The sequence below is a fragment of the Bos indicus x Bos taurus genome, chromosome 17 (genome assembly GCF_003369695.1).
Source record: "Bos indicus x Bos taurus breed Angus x Brahman F1 hybrid chromosome 17, Bos_hybrid_MaternalHap_v2.0, whole genome shotgun sequence".
NCBI lineage: Eukaryota > Metazoa > Chordata > Mammalia > Artiodactyla > Bovidae > Bos > Bos indicus x Bos taurus.
The window spans coordinates 43,905,926-43,928,426 of record NC_040092.1 but is presented as its reverse complement, the minus strand read 5'-3'; the positions used below and the strand labels follow the sequence as shown (position 1 = coordinate 43,928,426).

The 22,501-nt window shown below is 37.4% G+C and overlaps 1 protein-coding gene across 3 annotated transcripts; it reads right to left on the bottom strand.

The window, feature by feature from the left end:
- Positions 1-1,600: 1,600 nt before the first annotated feature.
- On the bottom strand, positions 1,601-22,477 carry C17H4orf33 (chromosome 17 C4orf33 homolog). 3 transcript variants are annotated; one of them, XR_003515269.1, is made up of 7 exons: positions 18,798-18,904; positions 12,642-12,831; positions 7,513-7,573; positions 4,781-4,832; positions 4,330-4,529; positions 2,741-2,830; positions 1,752-1,812 (listed from the first exon to the last, which is right to left on the bottom strand). XR_003515269.1 is itself a non-coding variant. In XM_027567332.1 (6 exons), exons 2-6 carry the CDS (start codon positions 12,820-12,822, stop codon positions 1,707-1,709), a joined length of 600 nt encoding a protein of 199 aa, XP_027423133.1. In that variant the 5' UTR covers positions 12,823-12,831; positions 18,798-18,904; the 3' UTR covers positions 1,601-1,706. The 3 variants fall into 3 exon arrangements, 2 of the variants coding, with proteins under 2 accessions (XP_027423133.1, XP_027423134.1); XM_027567332.1 differs by lacking the exon at positions 2,741-2,830 and having other exon boundaries at positions 1,601-1,812; XM_027567333.1 differs by lacking the exons at positions 2,741-2,830; positions 18,798-18,904 and adding an exon at positions 22,364-22,477 and having other exon boundaries at positions 1,707-1,812.
- Positions 22,478-22,501: the final 24 nt, after the last annotated feature.

The following is a 22,501-nucleotide window of genomic DNA, read 5'->3' as shown; positions in this document are numbered from 1 at the left end:
TCAGGTCCTTTGGATTTCCACATAAAATTTGAATCACTGTGTCAATTTCTGTCAAAAAAAAGCCTTCTGGTTTTTTTAATGGGAATGCACTGAACCTATTGATCAACTTGTGGGAACAAATTAGGCAGCTAATTTTTTTCTTTATAAAGAAGTCCGTAGGTAGCAGTTCTGATATGTTATCTTATTGTGCTATTTGCAACCCAGGCTTCTTTTGTCTTGCTACTGACCTATCTGTAGGTTGTCTCCTAATTAAAACAAGGAGCTAGGGTGTGACCTCATGTATCAATTCTGCAATTCAGGAAAAAGGAAGAGAGAAGGCAAAGGACAAAGGATATATGGCAGCTGAGTCTTTCATCTGTAAGGCAGCTTTTCTTGAAGCCCCTTCTAACACTGTATACTTAGTCTCATTGAACTGTTTCATAATGTCCTTTCTATCTGCAAAGGAATCTGGGAAACTGTAGTTTTTAAGATGATCCTCTAAAAATTGAAGCTATATAAACTGAAATAAAAAATAAAAATTGAAGCTATATAAAAGAGTTAGCAAAGGAGAAGTAAAAGTATATTGTTGTGTAGACAAACAGATGTCTGTACAAGCAATAAACTGTCCTCTGTAAGACTGCTAATCTCATGTTAAGAAAAATGGTGAAGGACCAAGCAATGGTGAACTTGGTGGAGAAGTTCACAGATAATCTACTAGATGGCTTTAAGCAATGAATTATAACAAAATTTGAAAATTATGGTCCAGAGGTGTTTGATGTTTACAAAATAAAATGAAGACATTTTGACATCTTGTTTAACAGCATGAAGAAAATGTCATTTATTTGCAAATAAAAGCACAATCTGTTGCCGGAATTCAAGACAACTTCATTCTATTTTCTTCTACAGAAGAAAAGTAATCATAAGACAGGAAAAAAACACTGATTAAATAGCACATGTATTTCAATAATGCCTTAACAGATGTGTACCTCCTGTTTAAACAAAATATACCATTGTTTCTATTCAAGTATGAATAGAAGAGTCTGAGTCAGGAATTATTATATAAACATCTTTCAAAAGGAAGTGCCAATTTTAAAACATTTATTTATTTATTTATTTTGAGCTGCGCTGGGGCTTCAGTACTGACACAGGTGCTTCTCATTGTGCTGGCTTCTCTGGTTGTGGAGCACAGGTTCTAGAGGGCACAGGCTTCAGTAATTGTGGTGCACAGGCTTAACTGCCCCACAGCGTGTGGAATCTTCCCCAATCAGGGACTGGACCCACGACCCCTGCGTTGGCAGGCAAATTCTTAACCATTATACCACCAGGGAAGTCCGAGAATTTATATTACAATGGAGTTCAAAAATGTGCAAATAAGATGTTCAGTTACAAGCTGGCTGAGATTTAGGGAAGTGGGAAGAGAAATAATGATTTTGGCTGACAGAGTCAGGGATATTTGGGGGTGATGGTGACACAAGGCAGATGGTAGAACCTTGACATGATGGCTCCTGGACAAAGTGACTGAGAAACATTTTCACTTTACAGTTAAAATCATATCTGAACTTTCTACTTTCCTGTTAATTCATACACAATTTACCCCAGAAATACTCTATTTTCACTGACCTCCATAAAATATTTATTGTTGAAATGTGTTCATGATATCTTGAAAGAGATTATTATTATTAAAGGGTATAGAGAAGAAATGATTGATACAGTCATCTACTATACTCCTACACATCAGGTTTCTCTATTAGCCACAGGTCTGATTCTGGTTGGTTCCACTTTTCTCCAAGCAGTGTGTTAAAACTGAAAGGCTTGAAGTAATCCAGACGATGGCTACATGCAAAGAAAAAGATAGTCAGAATTGAAATGAATTATATACTTGTGAAAAATTTGTCCTGAGAAGCTATTTATTTTGTCATATCTATTATAGGACAACATTCTGTTTTAAGAACCTCAAAGGTAAGATGTATTCACACGTATAGTTTCCTTACTCTAGCCATCAAACATTCAGCTCTGAAAATATTCACCTGTATCTCAAAGCACTCTCCTTTCAATTCTGCAAATAGCTCCCTCACAGATGAAGGGAGAAATAAAAATCAACTGTCAAAACCTGACTCATTTCATCTAGTCTTAAACAAATCATGTTATATTCTCACAGATATTTTCATATTCAAACTCTGATAGGATTTATATCAGTTATACAAACAATTGTTTTTAAAAAGTTTCAGCTCAACAGATTAAAGGATAGACTCCTTTGCCAAAGCAAGGCAGATTTATGTAAAAGAGAGTTAAATCTAATTCTTTCTCTTTCTAGGAAAATCATTTAACTACTAGGATTTACTATCATTTAACTATTAGCTTTTTACTGTGGCCTAATAAGGAGAGAATTGGAGAAGGAAATGGCAACCCACTCCAGCGTTCTTGCCTGGAGAATCCTAGGGACGGCGGAGCCTGGTGGGCTGCTGTCTACGGGGTTGCACAGAGTCGGACACGACTGAAGCGACTTAGCAATGAGAGAGGGGCTTCCCAGGTGGCGCTGGTGGTAAAGAATCCACCTGCCAATGCAGGAGATGTAAGAGATGGGGTTCGATCCCTGGATCAGGAAAATCCCTTGGAGGAGGGCACAGCAACCCACTCCAGTATTCTTGCCTGGAGAATCCCACGGATAGAGGAACCTGGTGGGTTACAGTCCACAGGGTCACAGAGAGTTGGACATGACTGAAGTGACTGAGCATGCAAAGAAGAGACAGGTTTAGCTCACATGCTGCAGTGGAACTCAGCTCTGAAGGAAATCCCTCTGCGCTAGCCGACAGCATAATCACACTTTTACCCAGAGTAAGCATCCAATAACCTATAAAGAAGAAGCCCAAATACAGAAGTGCATTAGCGTGTGAGAAGCCAGAGAAACAAGCCATCTTGATAAGAAAGCCCTGAGTGAGTGGCATCTAGATTCCTGTCCCACTCTGCCCACCTGACCAAATTGAACCAGTTTTAGTCACAACTGTCAATCCAGATTAAGCAGCTAAGGAAACATCGAAGGATAAGAGAAAGGAAGGGAGAAAGAGGCTGGTTAGAAAGGGTCAGGACCTGGGAGAAAAGCAAGGGGGAAAGCGGAAAATATGTCAGGCAGAATAAAGGAACAGGTGTGAAGAGATAAAAATCCAAGTAGAGCAGAGTAAGAGCATGACAGGAAGGGCAAGGGAGACAGTGCAGCACTTGCCAAGGGTAAAAAGGTAGGGAAATCAGTCTACCATGGTGCAAAGCCCACTAGGCTGTCTCTATTAGGCTTTTCTAAACATGCAGACTCACTAGGCTACCTTGGCCACTTGAGTACACTCAATAGAGCGGGACTCTCAAGGGCCACTTGAGTACTCTCAGGTTGCCCCAGGACAGTGTCTGGTTTTCCTTCCTCTAAGCGGGTAGTGTTTGCAGCAGTCCATGAAGCATTCAAAGCTGAAACTCCAGTACTTTGGCCACCTCATGCGAAGAGTTGATTCATTGGAAAAGACCCTGATGCTGGGAGGGATTGGGGGCAGGAGGAGAAGGGGACGACAGAGGATGAGATGGCTGGATGGCATCACTGACTCGATGGACGTGAGTCTCAGTGAACTCCAGGAGTTGGTGATGGACAGGGAAGCCTGGCGTGCTGCGATTCATGGGGTCGCAAAGAGTCGGACACGACTGAGCGACTGATCTGATCTGATCCGATCTGATGAAGCATTCATAAGACTGGCTGGGGGCTACATTCTCCTTAAGTGACGGCTTCAGGTGCAAAGAGATCAGACTTAAATGGAAATTTTGCAGGTGACTCCTTGGCGTGTATGCCTGCTGCCCCACGGGAGACAGTATTTCTTGTCGTAACTCTCTAGGAGTAGCTTCCAGGGTCCCCTCAGGGTACACTACTGTTAAAGTGAAATCCCTAAGCCCTGCTGTCCCCATCTATACTGCCTAGAAATACAGCTGACGTTTTTATCTCGTGAGGTGACCAGGAGAAGAGAACTAGAGAGTTAACTTAAGGTCAGATTCTTCAGCAGCAGCAGAAAAGATTTATTAACCCACTGCTCACACCAGGAAATATAGATGCCTCTGGTCATTTACCTCTGAAAGGGATCATCAATAAGTTTGCAACTATACTTCAATACTAATTGCTATAGTACTCACTAAGAAGATTCTTCTCACACTACTGTGGAAATCTAAGTGCTCTACTGACAGCAATGGAGAGACACGTATAAGACTATGCTTTTATGTGTCTTCTTTGACCAAAAAATGTTACTGCTACCCTATCACAAATTAATTAAAAAAAAAAAAACTCTTACAATTGGGACATATTTTCATTTATTTTCTACTTACAAATCAGGTTTTTGTCCTTGCTGCAGCTCATGTTGAGGTACAGGGTAAAGAGCTTCATAGCTTCTTTCATCTTTTGATCCATGAATTGCAAATGAATTGAATTTTGTCACATTTGGTGGAAAATAACTCCAAGGAATAGAAGCACTGCCTTCCCATTTTGTTTCTCCTCTGGACACTCTGAATGACAGATCAAGTCCTTGCTACAGAAACAACATGTGAAACACAAAAAGGTATATTCATATTTATACTTTAAACTGGAGAAGAAAATGGCAACCCACTTCAGTTTTCTTGCCTGGGAAATCCCATAGACAAAGAAGCCTGGTGGGTTGTAGTTCGTGGGGGTCACGTGAACAACCCATGAACATGAGTCGGATATGACTGAGCAACTGAACAACAGTAACAATATACCCTGTACACTTACGGATTTTGTCTCATATTTTCATTTACTTACTTTCCACACATTTCTTCTTCCAGAGAGTAAAAGCACCAAATGCTGTCCATGGCTGTAAAAATTAAAATTCTTCATGAGTGTTTGAAATGATCATTATTTTCTTCACTATCTTTCACATCTCCACGTGTGTGTGCACATGCTAAGTTGCTTCCGTCACGTCCGACTCTATGTGACCCCATGGACTGTAGCCTGCCAGGCTCCTCTGTCTGTGGGATTCTCCAGGCAAGAATACTGGAGTTGGTTGCCATGACCTCCTCCATGTGCATGCTTGTGACTAAGTTTCCAAATAATTAAAGGACACAATATGCATACTAGATAATTACAGGGAAAGCCAGCATGTTCAGTTACTTAGAAATGACTTATTTTCCAGGCTGCTGCTGCTGCTAAGTCACTTCAGTCATGTCCGACTCTGTGCGACCCCATAGACGGCAGCCCACCAGGCTCCCCCATCCCTGGGGTTCTCCAGGGAAGAACACTGGAGTGGGTTGCCATTTCCTTCTCCAATGCATGAAAGTGAAAAGTGAAATGTAAGTTGCTCAGTCGTGTCCGACTCTTTGCGACCCCATGGACTGCAACCTACCAGGCTCCTCTGTCCATGGGATTTTCCAGGCAAGAGTACTGGAGTGGGGTGCCATTGCCTTCTCCGTATTTCCCAGGCAAGTGCCATCAAATGCATAAAGTTACACACGTTCAGATTCTTCCTTATATTATTTAAATAAGAAATATGAAATATTTCAATTGGTTAGACAATACACAGTATGAAAAATGGGTGGGATATTTGGAGTTCATTAGAAAACTTATTTTGAAAATTAAAGTATCCTAAGGGAAGCTGGCACCAGTTTCCAGGTCAAAATCCCACAACTTTTTAAAACGTTATTTCTATAAGAAAACTGTCTTGAAGCTCATTAAGGAGATAGGAAATAAAAATATAGGTTGTCTAAAACTACCTAACAGGCTGAAGACTTTAATTTGTAACTATTTCCTAGTACAATTGCCCTCATCCCATCTGCCTGTTGTGTTTTCCTGCTTTCTACCATTAGTTCTGACACTGATGTCCATTTTAAAAAAGAAGCACAACATATCCCCACAAGAAAATTCTAATAGGAGAACATAATTGGGATTATCCCTGTCAGTAAGAATCAAAGGATTTCAAATAGCTACATGAAGCAAATTTACTATCTTTGTAAAAGACTGTATCTAAACATTTGGCACAGATGGTCTATTAAGAGTTTTCCGGAAGGATTTCCTTCAAGAAATGAGTCTAAGACAAACAAGTATTCTTTTCCATTTAAAAGTTCTCTGCTTATTTTTATTGTTATTATGCAACCATACGAATATCTTAAGAGCAATAAAAGGTCTTACAAATTCAAACATATTCAAATTGCTTTCCTAGAGGTTAACTGTCATAGGAGTTGCTTGCCTGAAGCAAAACCAAGATTGTTGATTATTAACTGTCCTAATGTATCTAAAACTGACTTTTAGAATTAATTTTATACACAATGGTTATTGAATAATTTTCTAACAAAAGATAATCTATTCAATGTATTTTGTGCTAAGTCATCATTTATGAAAATAAACTGATACTATCTGACAAATTTAAGCTAACGATGTAGCTTAAGAATTCTAGCAGATCCAAGTTCTTGACTAACCTTCCATATAAGTTATAACCTATTTGCCTTAGCTTTCTGATGCATATGGGGAAATTTTCTTACTTCACATTATAGTTTATGATAATTAATCATATTTCTCAAAAAGTTTTTGACATGTTATTTGAAGGGTAACAAAGATATATAGTAACTTCTGAAAAACTATAATTGTAAACAGCTACATTAGCAAGAAATCTAAGTAAATTAGTAAGAAATCAAAGTAAAAGAAAATTGTATCCAAAATCTCATTTAAATCAATTGTTTGGGACTCTGCTTAGTCTACAAAAGGACAAAGACTGCAAGATAACCCTTGCTGAGGAGTACTGAAATGTCTTTAAAAATAGTAATGGTGTATAAATAAATATTTCATTTCTAAATATTAACTTTTCTTACAATTTAGATAACAGGTAGGCATAAATTTACTTTTTGACATCTAGAGCAAATAAAACTGCCAAACAGGTAGACAGTTCCCAAGGACCAGTTAAATTTGTAGAGAGAGAGTCCATGGTTAATATTTTTCTTGAGTCTAGGAAAAGCCACGTGTGATTTAGTTTTAATCTGTGGCACACAAAGTGACATAGTATATACTCAGTAAATGAATGATGAATAAAGGAGGAATACATGAACACATAGTTATGTAATATATAAGATTAAAATTTACCTACTTATTAAAAGAATCTCCTAAAAGTCATTTTCATAAAGTAATCATCATTTTCATAATCATTTTCATAAAGTAGTTCAATTCATTACATCTATATGCCTCTTTCTTTCCAAATAGTTAATATATAATAATGCAAATTTACAGTGTAAATAATGAGTTTTATAAGAATTTTTCATTTTGCAAAACAACCTTCTAATTTATTAGGAAACAACTACATTAGTGAATTAAAAATAGTATCAATGTAATATTTTCTAAAACATTCTACATTACACATCTACTTGAAAACAAAGAATTATATATAATTCAGATAAATTCAGACTAGCATTCCCATAGGATTAGTGAGCTTTATTAATCTACATGATAATTAGAAAATAATGTGTTCAAAATATATAGTAATGAGTTAGAAAAAGTATTTTTATACTTACGGACAAAGTTCAACTTCTAAATACTGTTCAGTTACGTCATTCAAGAAAAATGCTTCCACAACTTTTGAAAACAGAGATAGGACATACAGAGAAATTTAATTTTGCTTCAACAATAAATAATCTATTTATATCTTTAGAATATAAATGAATTAATACATTATCTTTAATTAAAGCTATATCAGCACGAGGAAAAGAGGAAAATACAAACTAGACACTGCCTGTAAGAAAAAATACATAAAAAATAAATCATCTTTTTTCTCCATATCAGTCAGTCAGTTCAGTTGCTCAGTCGTGTCCAACTCTTTGCAGCCCCATGGAATGCAGCACATCACTCTTCTCTGTCCATCACCAACTCCTGGAGTTTACTCAAACTCATGTCCATTGAGTTGGTGATGCAATCCAACCACCTCATACTCTGTCGTCCCCTTCTCCTTCCACCTTCAATCTTTCCCAGCATCAGGGTCTTTTCAAATGAGTCAGTTCTTTGCATTAGGTGGCCAAAGTACTGGAGTTTCAGCTTCAGCATCAGTCCTTCCAATGAATATTCAGGACTGATCTCCTTTAGGATGGACTGGTTGGATCTCCTTGCAGTCCAAGGGACTCTCAAGAGTCTTCTCCAACACCACAGTTCAAAAGCATCAATTCTTCGGCGCTCAACTTTCTTTATAGTTCAACTCTCACATCCATACATGATTACTGGAAAAACCATATTAGATAGCCATTAAATAAAAATATTAATAAAGCCTAGTGCTGGTGAGGTTGAAAAGAAAAGAGCATTATCACACAGACTCTGAACTAGTTATCTTTTTCAAGGAATTTATCCTAAGGAAATAATCACACAACTGAGAAAAGAAGTAACATGCTATTTATCAAAGTATTACTCAAAAGAAATGGTCTAAATGGTTACCTCATGTTATATATAAATAAACCTATTTTATAGGAGAGGCTTCCCTGGTGGCTCAGATGATAAAGAATCTGCCTGCAAAGTGGGAGACCTGGGTTCAATCCCTGGGTTGGGAAGATCCCCTGGAGAAGGGAATGGCAACCATCTCCAGTATTCTTGCCTAGAGAATCCCCATGGACAGAGGAGCCTGGCCGGCTGCAGTCCATGGGGGTCGCAAAGAGTCGGACATGACTGACCAACTAAGTACACATTATATAGGAGAGCTGTTAAAAAAAATAATGAAATCTGTGTACTCCACGTAATAGAATATAATTTAGTCATTAAAATAAAATATACAGTTAAGTATTTTTGATGTAGGAAAGATACAAGGAATGATACTTGATAAGTAAGCTGCAGAGCAATAAGCTAGTGTACATGAAACAAAAATATGCGCATATGCCTGTGCTTAGAGGCCTGCAAAATGTGCACAAAAATGTTACGGCTGTTTATCTCTGACAAGTGGAATACAGGGGGGTGATTTTTCTTTACAGTTTCCTGGAATTTTCTGAGAATGCTTATTTTAAAAATTAGAGAATTTTGAAAGTGATATATGCTTATTATCAAAACAATATAAACATATATGTAAGTAAAAAGTCAAAGTCTTTTTCTTCCCACTTTGCTCTAAAACCTGTCAGACTTCTGCCTTTCCACAATCTATTTTACTTGCATAGATTAAAAAACTGTATCTATAGAATCATTTTCTGCTTATAATTTGCTTTCTTCACATATACACACACATGCAAGTTTACAGCATATAGATAACTAATTCTTTTTAATTGCTGCATAGTATTCTTCTATAGAATGTTAGATATATTAAAGGCAAGTAGCTCAGTTGTGTCCGACTCTTTGCGACCCCATGGACTGTAGCCCACCAGGCTCCTCCATCCATGGGATTCTCCAGGCAAAAGTACTGGAGTGGGTTGCCATTTCCTTCTCCAAGGGGATGTTCCCAACCCAGGGATTGAACCCGGGTCTCTCACATTGTAGGCAGATGCTTTACCGTCTGAGCCACCAAAACCTCACTGTTTACCATTAAAAATTATGACTCTCCTTGAATGGAATGATCAACACTTAAATCACTATGCTAAATGGTAAAGGCGAACATTCCTCTCTGAAATGAAAATCTTTTACAAAGCAATACCAAAAGCATAAGACAACTTCCAGATACCACCAAAGACTGAAAGAATAATTCACCACCTGATTAAACTACACATGCTGAAGATACAAACACTAGTTGAAGTACAGTCTTAAATATACATGCAAAAACCTAACTAATTTGCATACAGTGTTGAAAAAGGGCTTTCTACATTCAGTTATGTCTGGTAAGTAAGCCTTGTTTTAAGACATGGGTTTTGTAAATATGGTTATTATTGAGGTCTCCATCTCTTTGGGAAATAAAGGATCGACATATTTTTTAGAAAGAATATGTAAATCACAATAATAGAACTCTAATATTATTCAGTTATAACTATGGCTTCCTTGAACCTTTGAAACAATTTTTCCTGAAAAAATTACTCTGAAACAAACTGAACTACTTGTTTTCAACATATATTAATCTTTATCCTGAATTAAATCCTTCCATTGTAACTGTACTTCTAAGACAGACATTTCAGGAATGGTATGAAACAAATCCTATTAGAAATAAAGATGATATTCAATGAATAATAAGCCATTATCACTAAGATCTGATTAATTTTTCATGCCTTTTTTATCCTGACACTTTTCACTGGGAATTCAGTAGTTAATTCTAGAGCATACAGATGTTCATAAAGACTGAACTTGTTTGTTGATCTTGGTTAGCTACTCCATAAATTCCTACAGACTTTAAACATCATCAAATATTCTGCTGCGAGACATTGAGAGGTATCGTCCAGCAGGCTGATATCTTCCTGATTCAGATTCAAGAGGGTTATCAGTGAACGTTTCTGCATTAAAATCCAAAGGTTCTGCATTCAGGTCCCTTTCAGTCCTGTTATTAGCCCTGGTATATTTAGATGTTGATCGATTGGTACTCATTTCTGAGAAGTTTGATTCTTTCGGGTCAATATGAACATTTCTGTTTCTAGTGGAATCTTCTCTACTGTGTCCATAACGCTCTTTCCATTCTCTTCTTCTATTTTCACCTTCTTCTTGCCGTTGCCTTTTTCTCTTCTCTCGTCTCTTTTCCTTCATCAACTAAGTCTGATGTCATATCATTATCTCCCATGAACCGCTGGAAACCATGTAGATTCAAACAACGAGTTCCCAAGCTAAAATACGTAGCAATGCAGAGAATTACCACCAACATAGGATAAAATATATAGAACCCATCTGCAATAAAGGATAAAACTTTCATGGAACCCATAATAGATGTGTAAGCAGTTGGCTGTGTATTTTGGTGAGAGATGGATGAATCCATGTGGGTCAAACCCAAGAAATTAAGACATAAAGGAGGAGTCAAACGGCAAAATAACATGCCACTGAAAAGAAGGCTATAAGCATCAGTCTGGTGATGTGAAGCCAGGTAGTAATAGTTAAATACACAAATCCTGAACACAGTAGAATAAACACAGATACTGAGGAAGAAGATGGAAAGAGCAAGCAATCTTGATATAAATATAATTGTATGTTTTTCAGCTAGCTGTAGGAAGACTGCAAAGAGGGATAAGACAGGTCTAGTGCTAAAGAATGTACACTCTGACCACACAACTATCACAGAGAATATGGACAACACCACAGCAAGTATCTGATATAACCAGGGTTGCAAAAGACATTCCCAGTACCTCTCTACTGTAGGATTATAAAAATATTGAATAAATTTATTAATAAATATATTAACATAATAAATATATTAGCACAATCCTTTATTGATAGACATTTAGGTTGTTTCTAGTTTTCCATGTGTTACTTTTATAATAATAAAATATCTAAGATATGGTCCCATTAACAATTCAGTGAGTCTTATTATTCTTTTTAAAGTCTTTTACCTATGGCAAGGATAATAGGATGAAGAAGAGATACTGAATTAGAGAAACACTTAGGAGGTGAAACTGCTAAGACTTAATCCAAATATAGAGACAGAGATGGATATCTTGAAAAGGTATCACATTTCTATATTTGGTGATTTGATATATTATGGTGCCATTAACTTAGATTGGGCTATTAGGGAAAGAAGTAGGTTTATAAGAGAAGTGGACTAGTTGAGTTTAGGATTTGTTGCGTTTAGTGTCTATGGTACCTCCAGTATATAACTCACATTAGTGTGAGTGACTAACATGATCAGGAAGTTTGTATATACAAGTTCTGTATCAATAAAAAACAATGTATGTTTAAGATGTGATAAATTAACACCAACAAAGTGCACACTATACAAGTGGTATAGAGAAAGTAGATGTTAGTGTGGACTAGAAGAGTCACCAAAGGTTTCTTTGAAGAAATGGAACCTGAATGATATGTATCAAAGGAGGGGGCTAGAATGAGAAAAGGTACATGAGTGAGAATATGACCGAAAGGTCAGACTATCAGCCTTTAGGAAGTTAAGAGCTTTTGGTTTAATATGATAGCTCGATTCATGAGTACCGTAAAAGCTTAGGGGAAGGATTTGAACCTTATCTTAGGGATAGTAAAGATCTGTTATCTGGGAAATGGCATCTAAAGATTATTTCAGAAAGATAAGTTTGGTAGCTTAATTAGGATTCTTCAGAAGGTGATCATACAGCAAACCTGAAACTGCAATTCCACGGCAGGTCTCTTAGCCTTGCTTTGATGTGTGAGATTATTTGCCAGTATAAAATAAAAACTATACTTCATGCTGAAGTTGATGTAGTTTTTATAATAAGTAAAACACCCCAAAGCTTCCATAAAGAAGGTTTATAAGGTTAAAGTCGCCATTTGAAGATACTTAAAAACAAAACAGGAATACTGAACTCTTCTCAGAATAGGTAACAGACGTAAAGGAAGGAAATATAGCAGCAATTTAAAAATCTGGATTTGTAATTGCCATTTTTCACTGTTCTAGTTATATAGCCGAAGTCCACAGGTAATGGTGAAAAAGTCAGAATGAGAGATTGGTAGGAAATATCAGAAAACTGCACATGTCAGGGGCTCAGAAGCACTCACTTCCTTAGAGCAAGATAAAATAATAGTTCTATGAGAGGTTATTATAAAAAGATTTATGTTTGCAATAAAATACAGCACTTCTACTTACCTTCATAATCCCACAATTGATTGAAAGGTTTTCCTGGTTCTCCTAGTGGGGCTGGAGGATCATTGAAAAATGGAGCACTGACTTCCATCATCACTCCTCTGTCACCTGGATTCAGCCTGACAAACACTGGCTCATGCTTCACTGGAAAACCATCCCAAGTGTGTTCAATTTTAAAATCCATCTAAAGACTCTAAGGGGGGAAAAAAAAGAAGAAATGCTAACAATTTACAAATGTTTCCTTTAGAAAGAAATGAAAATTTCCAAGCCAAGTAGCAGGCAGGAAGGCAGCAGAGTGACAAGAACACGGTTCTGAGAGTCAAAAGGCCATTCATGTTGTAGTAAATCATGGATATGGAATTCTATTATAATAGGTGATTGGATGTAAAATTGTTAAAACTAGATCTGCCTCAAGTTACCTTGTAAAAAGTGTATCAGAATAATTTTTAAGAACTGTAATTAAGCCATTGCAAACTGTTCATTTACTTAAAACAATAAGCACTGTAAGTTTATATGCCATTCTTTGTCTTACTGTAATGTGTGCAGATGAATCACTGGATTGCCTGAGAATTAAGATCTTTACAGTAAAATTCAATTTGATTTTTTGAAATCTGTATAAGTGAACACAAGCATTGCAGTTAACACTGTTCTTTTGGCTAAAATTCTTTTCCTTTTTGGAGTGAAAATGGAGGGAGGGGCTTCAAGCATTTCAAGATTGGCAAAGTTTAACACTGTCGTCCCTAGTCTCAGAATAAGGTTTTTCTTAGCCTTTTCAATCTTCGATATTTCAAGTGTTAAATGACCACATGGTTAGTTAATCCCTTCTCTCCAACTGAATATGGTAACAAAATCTGCAATCATTAAACTTTCAAATAGACAAAGTACATCTGACACAAGCAGTATTTTCATTTTAAATTGTTACTCTAAGCATTAAACAGAAGGGCACAATGTTAAATTAATAAAATTATGCTCTGTGGAACACTATGGATCAAGCACTTTATAAAAGTTTAATTTCAAAAAAATTTGTAGATAAACTATTATTATATATTACAAATGAAGAAACAGACATTGTTATTGCTATTGCTAAGCCACTTCAGTCGTGTCCGACTCTGTGTGACCCCATAGACGGCAGCACACCAGGCTTCCCCATCCCTGGGATTCTCCAGGCAAGAACACTGGAGTGGGTTGCCATTTCCTTCTCCAATGCATGCAAGTGAAAAGAGAAAGTGAAGTCACTCAGTCATGTTCGACCCTCAGCGACCCCATGGACCGCAGCCTTCCAGGCAAGAGTACTGGAGTGGGGTGCCATTGCCTTCTCCGAGACATGTCCGAGATCAAATAGCTAGTAAATCAAGAAACTGAACCAATGTCAGCCATGCTTTCCCAGATGAAGACATTTCAGAAATCTGCAAATAGACGGAAACCTTATTTAGGAGTGACAGAGTCCCCCAAATCACACTAGGTCCTTATGTCTTGCCCAAAAGATAATCTTGATTAGTAAATGAGGATATTTCTAGACTTATCTGAAGTCTTCGAATGCATTTCCTTGCTTCATGTTGTTTTTACTGCAAGTAATAATGTTCTACATTTTGAATAAATTTGCTTCAAGACATTTTTTTCAGGTTTACTGAGGTATAATTGACGAAAAAAAATGTATATATTTAAGCTATACAATCTGATGGCTTCATAAAAACTATACTTGAATAAATTTATTCCAACAAATATATATTAAGTACCTACTATGTGCCCAGCATTGGGAGATCCAGATATATAAGCTGTGTGTCAGATAACGAATCCAAGAGCTTCAAAAACCTTTTTGTAAAGTGTGTAGTTTTCTCAATTTTCACTATAAGCTAACAAATTTTAATAACTTCTAAAATTAAAAAAGTTACGGTATTGTGAGCCATTTGCAGCTAATAGCACTTTAGAAGAGGATATGTTGAGCAATTTATATTCATTATTGAAATAAGCTCAGTAAGTGATAAGACTGTATAAACCGACTATAATATATGTGGAATTCAGTCCTGATTTGCATGGGATAATATACCCCCAATAATAAATTTATTTTCTTCATATTTCTGTTGAAATATGAAGGCACATTCTTTAAAAATAAATATATTACCCTCTACTCCCAATTTTGGTACCAGTACCTTCTTGCAGCATAGAGGAAAAAATAAGAATAAATCAAGATGTTAGAAATGCTCATTAAATCTGATTCTGGCACTAACATGCTATACTCCTGACTTAGGGCTTGACAATTTTTGACAATCCTGGCAAAACATAGCTCAGTGACTAGGAAGTTTTGGTAGATTCACTCATTCTCCATACAATTACCACACACACACACACACACACACACACACACACAAAACGTTGCATACATTAAAGGGATGCCTATCCTAATCAGTGGGTTTCCACCAGGGAATTTTCAACTCCCAGCTCTTGTAGGCCATCATCTCTATCTATAAATGGAACTAAACCATATGCAGTGATGTGCTCCTAAAAACAGCCTATCACTTGCAAGCACATATGCTGGTTTGTGGTAAGACTGTGGCTTCAAATTACTACAAAATGTCATCTTAGCTGGAAGATAAATAAATGATAAAAGCAGAGCTACTCTCATTGACAGTATAAGGTAGTGATAATCTAAATCTTTCCACTGGTTCCTTCTTCCTTTTCTTCTAAGGTTTCTTTGAATATTATTTGTAAATTACTGCAAGAAACATCAGCTAGACTTCCACTAGCAGGGAAGAGTGCCATAGGTGATATGACCAAGGGTAGCACCAATGGAAACAGAAACAGACTTTATTACCTTGGGTTGCAAAATCAATGCAGATGGTGACTGCAGTCATGAAATTAAAAGAGGCTTGCTCCTTGGAAGAAAAGCTATGACAAACTTAAACAGCATATTGAAAAGCAGAGATTACTCTGCTGACAAAGGTCCATCTAGTCAAAGCTTTGGTTTTTCCAGTAGTCACACATCGATGTGAGAGTTGGACTATAAAGAAAGCTGAGGCGCTGAAGAACTGATGCTTTTGAGCTGTGGTGTTAGAGAAGACTCTTGAGAGTCCCTTGGACTGCAAGGATATCAAATCAGTCCATCTGAAAGGAAATCCGTCCTGAATGTTCATTGGAAGGACTGATGCTGAAGCTAAAACTCCAATACTTTGGCCACCTGATGCAAAGAACTGACTCATTAGAAAAGACCCTGATGCTGGGCAAGATTGAAGGCAGAAGAAGGGGACGACAGAGGATGACATGGTTGGATGGCATCACCGACTCGATGGACATGAGTTTGAGCAAGCTCTGGGAGTTGGTGATGGACAGGGAAGCCTGGCATGCTGCACAGTCCATGAGGTTGCAAAGAGTTGGACAGGACTGAGTAACTGAACTCAGAATACAATTTTGACTTAAATTGCATAAAATGATGTTAGTTTCGTATCAAAACAACAAACTTGTTAATCTGCTTAAAGAATATATCAACCTAAGTGTACATAAAACAACAAAATCAACTAAAAAGTATAGTCCTGCCCACTAGTTTATAATCTAAAGAAAATACTGGACCTAGACAGAGACAATTGAGTTTCTTTTCAACTCCCTAGGGACACTTAGGTTTGTGGTGGCTTAACCCCCACAACCTCTCTATTTTCTTTGTTTGCATATGTGCTCATATGAGTAGAAACGATTCATTTATCAGTGTCCTTCACGACCTGGGCTACTGGGCATCCGAGAAGCATTCCACTCCCTGTCAATCTCTATTGCCCATACACTGCTCTGTTTTGGTTCACAGCACTTAAAAGTACATGACCAACTTGTTTATTTTCTCCCCATAAGCTAGAATGCCTGTAAATAACAATAACTTACTAATTTATCTGTGGAGTGAATAACTGCTCTAGTCTCTGAATCTAAAACTTCATGATTCTAAGATTTTATGCAGGAGAAATCAACTCTATTGGGGTATCATTATCTTTTTCAACACTATAAATTAATATGATGGCAAATAACTAAGATAATATATCATATCTAGAAACTTCCTTTCAAATTAGCTTATCAAAGGTTTATTAGTTACTCATTTTGTTTCAGGCACCATAGCAGGTATTGGATAAATAGTGTATAGAAGTCTATGGGGAGTTGGCAATGGTTCTCATGTAGCTAATCAATCAGGACTCATCCATTATCAACTGGTTCATATTGCAGTTAGATTTAATAAAACTGGATCCCTACACCAAACTAAATTTTAAATGAATCAAAGATCTAGGGCATTTCCTGGCAGTCCAGTGGTTAGGACTGTGCTTTCACTTCAGGGCCTGGGTTTGATCCCTTCTTAGGGAACTAAGATCCCACAAGACAAGTAGCACAGCAGGAAAAAAAAAAACAAAACCAAATAATTAAACATAAATCAAATCACATAAAAACAAGAAAAAAATCGGGAGGTTGTTTTTATAATATAATCTTACAGTAGAAAAGAAGCCTTTTAAAATATAACAGAATACATTTTGAAAAAAAAAAAAACTGATACACTGATACATTTGGCTATGTAAGCATTTAAAAAATAAAAGCAAAACTCTATCGTTCTCCACCACAAAGATAAAAACATGCCATTACAGAATCAAAGACAGTCTGGGAGAAATACCTGCAACTCATAGCTGAGATAAATAACTAATTTGTTTAATGTTTAAAGGGCTTCTATAAATCAATAAGGAAAACATCGATCAACAGAAAAATGGTGTAAAAGTATGAATAGCCAGCACACAGAAAATACAAAATGTTCTCATTCACGGTAGAAATGCAAACTAAAACAATAAATTACTATTTTTCACTTATATTGTCAAGAATCAGAAAGTTTGATAAAATGCCATGATAATGAGGACACTGAGAAACAATCAAGATGTTATTCAGGCATAACTGGCACAGACCCAGTGAAGAGCATCCCTCAGTAACAATCAAAGCAAAAAATGCCAATAACCTTTGACTCAACAACTCTAGTTCTAGGAGTTATTACACCTGTACCCATTCAAAATGACATGCTATAAAGTTATTTTGTTGTAACATTGTTCAGAATAACAAAATACTGTTAAGCAACTTAAACACCCACAGGTAGAGGACTGGTAAATAAATTATGCTATTTCATACAATGAAATAGCCCACAACAGTTAAAAAAAGTGAGGCAGCCTATATATACCAGCTAAGATATATTAACTTAAAAAAGCAAGGTCCAAAAAGTATGCATTTACTTAATAAAAAGGGAGAGTATTTGCATACAGGAAGCATATATGAGACACCAGTGTATCCGTAATTGCCTTTTTGGAGGGAATTATTTGCCTGAGATAGCTGAAGAAGTTTTACTTTCACTGTATCACTTTTTTTAACCTACTTGAGTTTTACACTAAAACAGACACGCATTACTATTCAAAAATAATTTAAAATACTAAAAAAAAAGTCTAAGGCTGGATCTCTCAAATGTTTTTGTGACTACCTCTTGTCTCCCTCACGTTTTGCACGCTGAACATTTCTAAAAAGTCAGTGAATATTAGGAATATTATTGAAAGAATGCATTCGTTCAAACAGAACACCACCCTAGTATACAATTTTAATGTTGGCTGTATAGACTTTCTTAAAATGAATGTTTATTAATATGTAGTTTCTCACATTTTAACTTCTAGTCTTCAAATTAGTCTTATGAAAAAGTCAAAAATAATTCTTTTCATACTTTACTTCCACTACGCGAAGATCTTAAAAAGGAAATGAACGATGAGAATGGAGACAGAACCCCGGAGCATTAAGAGTCTAGAGAGGATTTAAAAAAAAAAAAAAAAAAATTGCACAAAGGATAAAAGAAGGAAATTATGGAAAATGTGTTTTCTCAATAAAACATTTTGTAAGGAAAATTTCCAAACCCTCTATTCACGAAAATTTTTTTCAGTTTTCTACAGTAAGATTTTTTTTTCCCAGTTTGCGTCCTCACCCCACCACCACTTGCCACCTCCTCCACGCATTTAAGAGAGAAACGGAGAAATGAGGAAGTCAGCCCGGAGAGTGGGAGGAAACCGCCGCCAGAACCAGCTGAAAAGTACGTTGCCAGAGAAAAGCCAACAAGACTGGCAGCGGGTGAGAGGAATGACAAGAGGGGAGAAAGCATAACAACAAGAGAACACAGACCCGTGGGCTCTCAGTCCGCCACTGGCTAGCTCCCGGCGGCCTAGGTCACCGGGAGCGCGCTGCGCCCTAGGCTCCGCCCCGCGGCCCGCACGTTCTGGGGGCGGGGCTTAGCGGATAAAGCGCAGACACCTGTGGAAGGACCACGGGTGAACAGCTGGAAGCTTTTAATTGTTCCACAGAAGTTTGAGCGGTTTTCTATAAAGAAAAGGAAGGGAAACTCAGCAGTATTTACAATTGTTGCGCAACTTAAAAACCAACTATCATTTAGATTATAATAGAACATGTGCAGCAATAATTCACTTAAAATAATGAAAGACTGCCTATGTAAGCAAAAAGTGTAAACTATATTACAGTAGCTGTAAATAATATTATCCTAGCTGTAAATTATCCTCTACTACTGGGAGGTCTTAACATGGTGGTTCTAACATTGGGACCCGACTGAGTGAATTCCAATCCAAATTCAGGCACTTTTCAACTGTTATCAGGAAGTTACTCTAAAAAAGTTTAAAAATAGCAACTACCTTACACGGTTTTGTGAGGATTAAATGAGTTAATGTACATGGGGCAGAGTACACTCTCAAAATGTGTGTATGTGTGTGTTAGTAGCCCAGTCGTGTTCAACTCTTTACGACCTCATAGACTGTAGCCCCGGAGAAGGCAATGGCACCCAACTCCAGTACTCTTGCCTGGAAAATCCCATGGACGGAGCAGCCTGGTAGGCTGCAGTCCATGGGGTCGCTAGGAGTCGGACACGACTGAGCGACTTCCCTTTCACTTTTCACTTTCATGCATTGGAGAAGGAAATGGCAACCCACTCCAGTGTTCTTGCCTGGAGAATCCCAGGGACGAGGGAGCCTGGTGGGCTGCTGTCTCTGGAGTCGCAGAGAGTTGGACACGACTGAAGCAACTTGGCAGCAGACTGTAGCCCACAGGCTCCTCTGTCCATGGAATTCTCCAGGCAAGAACATCAGAGTGGGTAGCCATTCCCTTCTCCAGGGGATCTTATGCTTTAAAAAACTTTCTTGGGGGAAAAACAACTTTTGTGTTTGTTTTACCAGATGATTATTTTTGTTTTATAAAAATCACTTTTTGTGGGAGAGGGAAATTAGTGCTGTTTAATAGGTGTAGCGTTTCAGTCATGCAAGATGAAATAGTTCTGGAGATCTACTGTACAAGAATGTGCACATAGTTAATGATACTGTGTTCAACACCTTAAAGATTGAGTAGATGTCATGTTATATGCTTTTTACTACAATAATTATAATAATAAAAAAGACAAGCTTAAAAAGAGAGATTGAATTCCCAGGTAATCTTCTTGGTTGGGAAAATATAATTATTATTAAGAGTTTTTTAAAAAATCACTTTTTATGGCATTTAATATCAGACAATGTTAACATTTTGATCCTAGCTTAAATTTCCAACTTTGTATTCTTCATGTTTTTCTCACAGTGCTCAGTGTCAATATATTGCATAAATTAGTATTCATGCAATCTATTGATTTTCAAAGGTTTTCCTTATTGGAGAAATAAATCTAACATAAAAACATGAAAGAGTGACTAGATAATGGTTACAAACATACTAAGGACTTTTCTCTCCCTTTTCTCATTCACTGTACTCAATTACAGTAATAGATATTTTGTATGCACACACGTTCTGTAAGTTAATTCCTTCATAAGATACTTATTGAGTGCTCACTGTGTTCCAGATACTATGATGGAGCCTGAAATCAATATAAAACACTATGATAGACACCGCAGGAAGAAGCATGAAGTAACTACAAAGGGAAGCACCAACCTTGGGCTAAGTGAGTAGAAATCAGAAGGGAAGTTTTAAAAAGGGAAAACACTAGAAGGGATACTTTAAAGATAAGTGAAATCATAGCAATTTTGTTTTTTACAGATTAAAATTATTTTCAAACCCATTAAAATTCAACCAGTAAAAAATCTTGTAACCAAAATACCCCACCACGCCTCAAAACCCAAAAACTAGTCTGTATCGATCTTAACTGTATAGGCCAAAGAATTCAAGTGCAGAGGTAAAAATTGCAGTTTCAGATAATTTATGTAATGTAAAGACTACCTCATCATTTACAACCAGAAAATACTGTCTGCTTTCACCCACACTAATATAAACTTCTAGTGATGTAGAGTTAAGTTTGTAACTACTTGTTTGGTGCCAAGTTAAATCACCCTATGACAGTATACCAGGTTCAAATATAGGGGAAGATATAAGCAAACCCTTGGGGAGTCAGACATTCCTGAAGAAAACGCCATTGGTTGACCTTTGATAAAGAGTTGGAGCTTGTACTCTCAATTTCTTTTTCCAACAAGTTTTTGTTTGAACTTCATGGCCACTAAAAACCAGATCAGGGACCATCTCATTATCTTTATAGTGAGTATGGAGAAAACCTGTAATAGGACTTCAAATACCTAACTGGATACAGCTGGACACGTTTAAAAATTTTCTTCTTCCCTCCTAGCTTAGTCTGTAAAGAATCTGCCTGCAACACAGGAGACCCGTGTTCAATTCCTGGGTGGGGAAGATCTCCTGGAGCAGGAAATGGCAACCAACTCCTGTATTCTTGCCTGGGAAATCCCATGGACAGAGAAGCCTGGCGGGCTACAGACCATGGGGCCGCAAGAGTCGGACACAACTTGGCAACTAAAACTACCACCACTATTAGTTTGGGGCTTCCCAGGTGGCTCAGCGGCAAAGAATCTCCCTGCAATGCAGGAGCCGCAGGTTGGATCCCTGGGTAGGGAACATCCCCTGGAGTAGGGCGTGGCAACCCACCCTAATATTCTTGCCTGCAGAATCCCATGGACAGAGAAACCTGGTGAGTTACAGTCCATAGGGTGGCAAACAGTCTAACAGGACTGAAGCGACTTAGCACATTAGTTTTTGTGTATCAGTACAAGACAACAAAAACTTCTTGAACTGTTCATCGAGCTACATCTATGATACGTCTATTCAGAAACTTTACCTCAATTCATAAAAACACATATTTACTTTAAAAGCACTAAAACTGGGGACTGAATTCAAGTTAACATTTTTATTGCTGGGATTGAAAGTTCCTCTAATCTTAACTGTTAAACAGTGATGAGGTTCAAATCTAGACAAAATCATTTTTTTTAATGGGGATTGTAATCCGTCTACAAACGTAAAATTTTACCTAATTTTTCTTGAAAAAATCGTAACTTTTGTCTTCCTTTTTTTGAGGAAGCAAAGTTCTCTCTCAAGAAATAACTGCTGGATTTGCAGAATCTCTGGAGTACTCCTAACTTCATGCCTTATTGCTACACAGATAACTATATAGACAACAGCTGTGTCCTTTCTCCAAAGACCCACGTCACTTTTTTTCTGGAGATTACCAAATTCACACCCAGAAATCCTGCAGCCGCACAGCTCTGGAGGTAGACGCTGAAGACGCCAGCCTGGGTTCCGCTCCCAGACGCAGAAACCTAAGTACTTTCCAACCATCCGCTTTGGTGAGCGGGTTCTCCCAGACCAAAAGTGCTTGGCAACAAAGATACTGGAGCACTTAAAATATGTATTTAATAACCTACCTATGTTTACATTTTTTTCTTTTTGAAGGAATACAAAGGAAAAAAGAAACACTCGGTGACGCCCACCCTCCGAAGACAGGCCCACCAGCGCATCCGCCGCCACACAGGTGGCTCAGCCCGCTGTCATCCAGGTTCCCA

Coding starts and splice junctions, on each gene's coding strand:
- C17H4orf33 (XM_027567333.1), bottom strand. CDS start 12,822: ATGGATTTTAAAATTGAACACACTTGGGATGGTTTTCCAGTGAAGCAT. Junction 7,574..12,641: donor TCAATTGTGGGATTATGAAG/GTAAGTAGAAGT, acceptor TGTTTTCAAAAG/TTGTGGAAGCATTTTTCTTG. Junction 4,530..4,780: donor GAAGAAGAAATGTGTGGAAA/GTAAGTAAATGA, acceptor TTGTTTCTGTAG/CAAGGACTTGATCTGTCATT.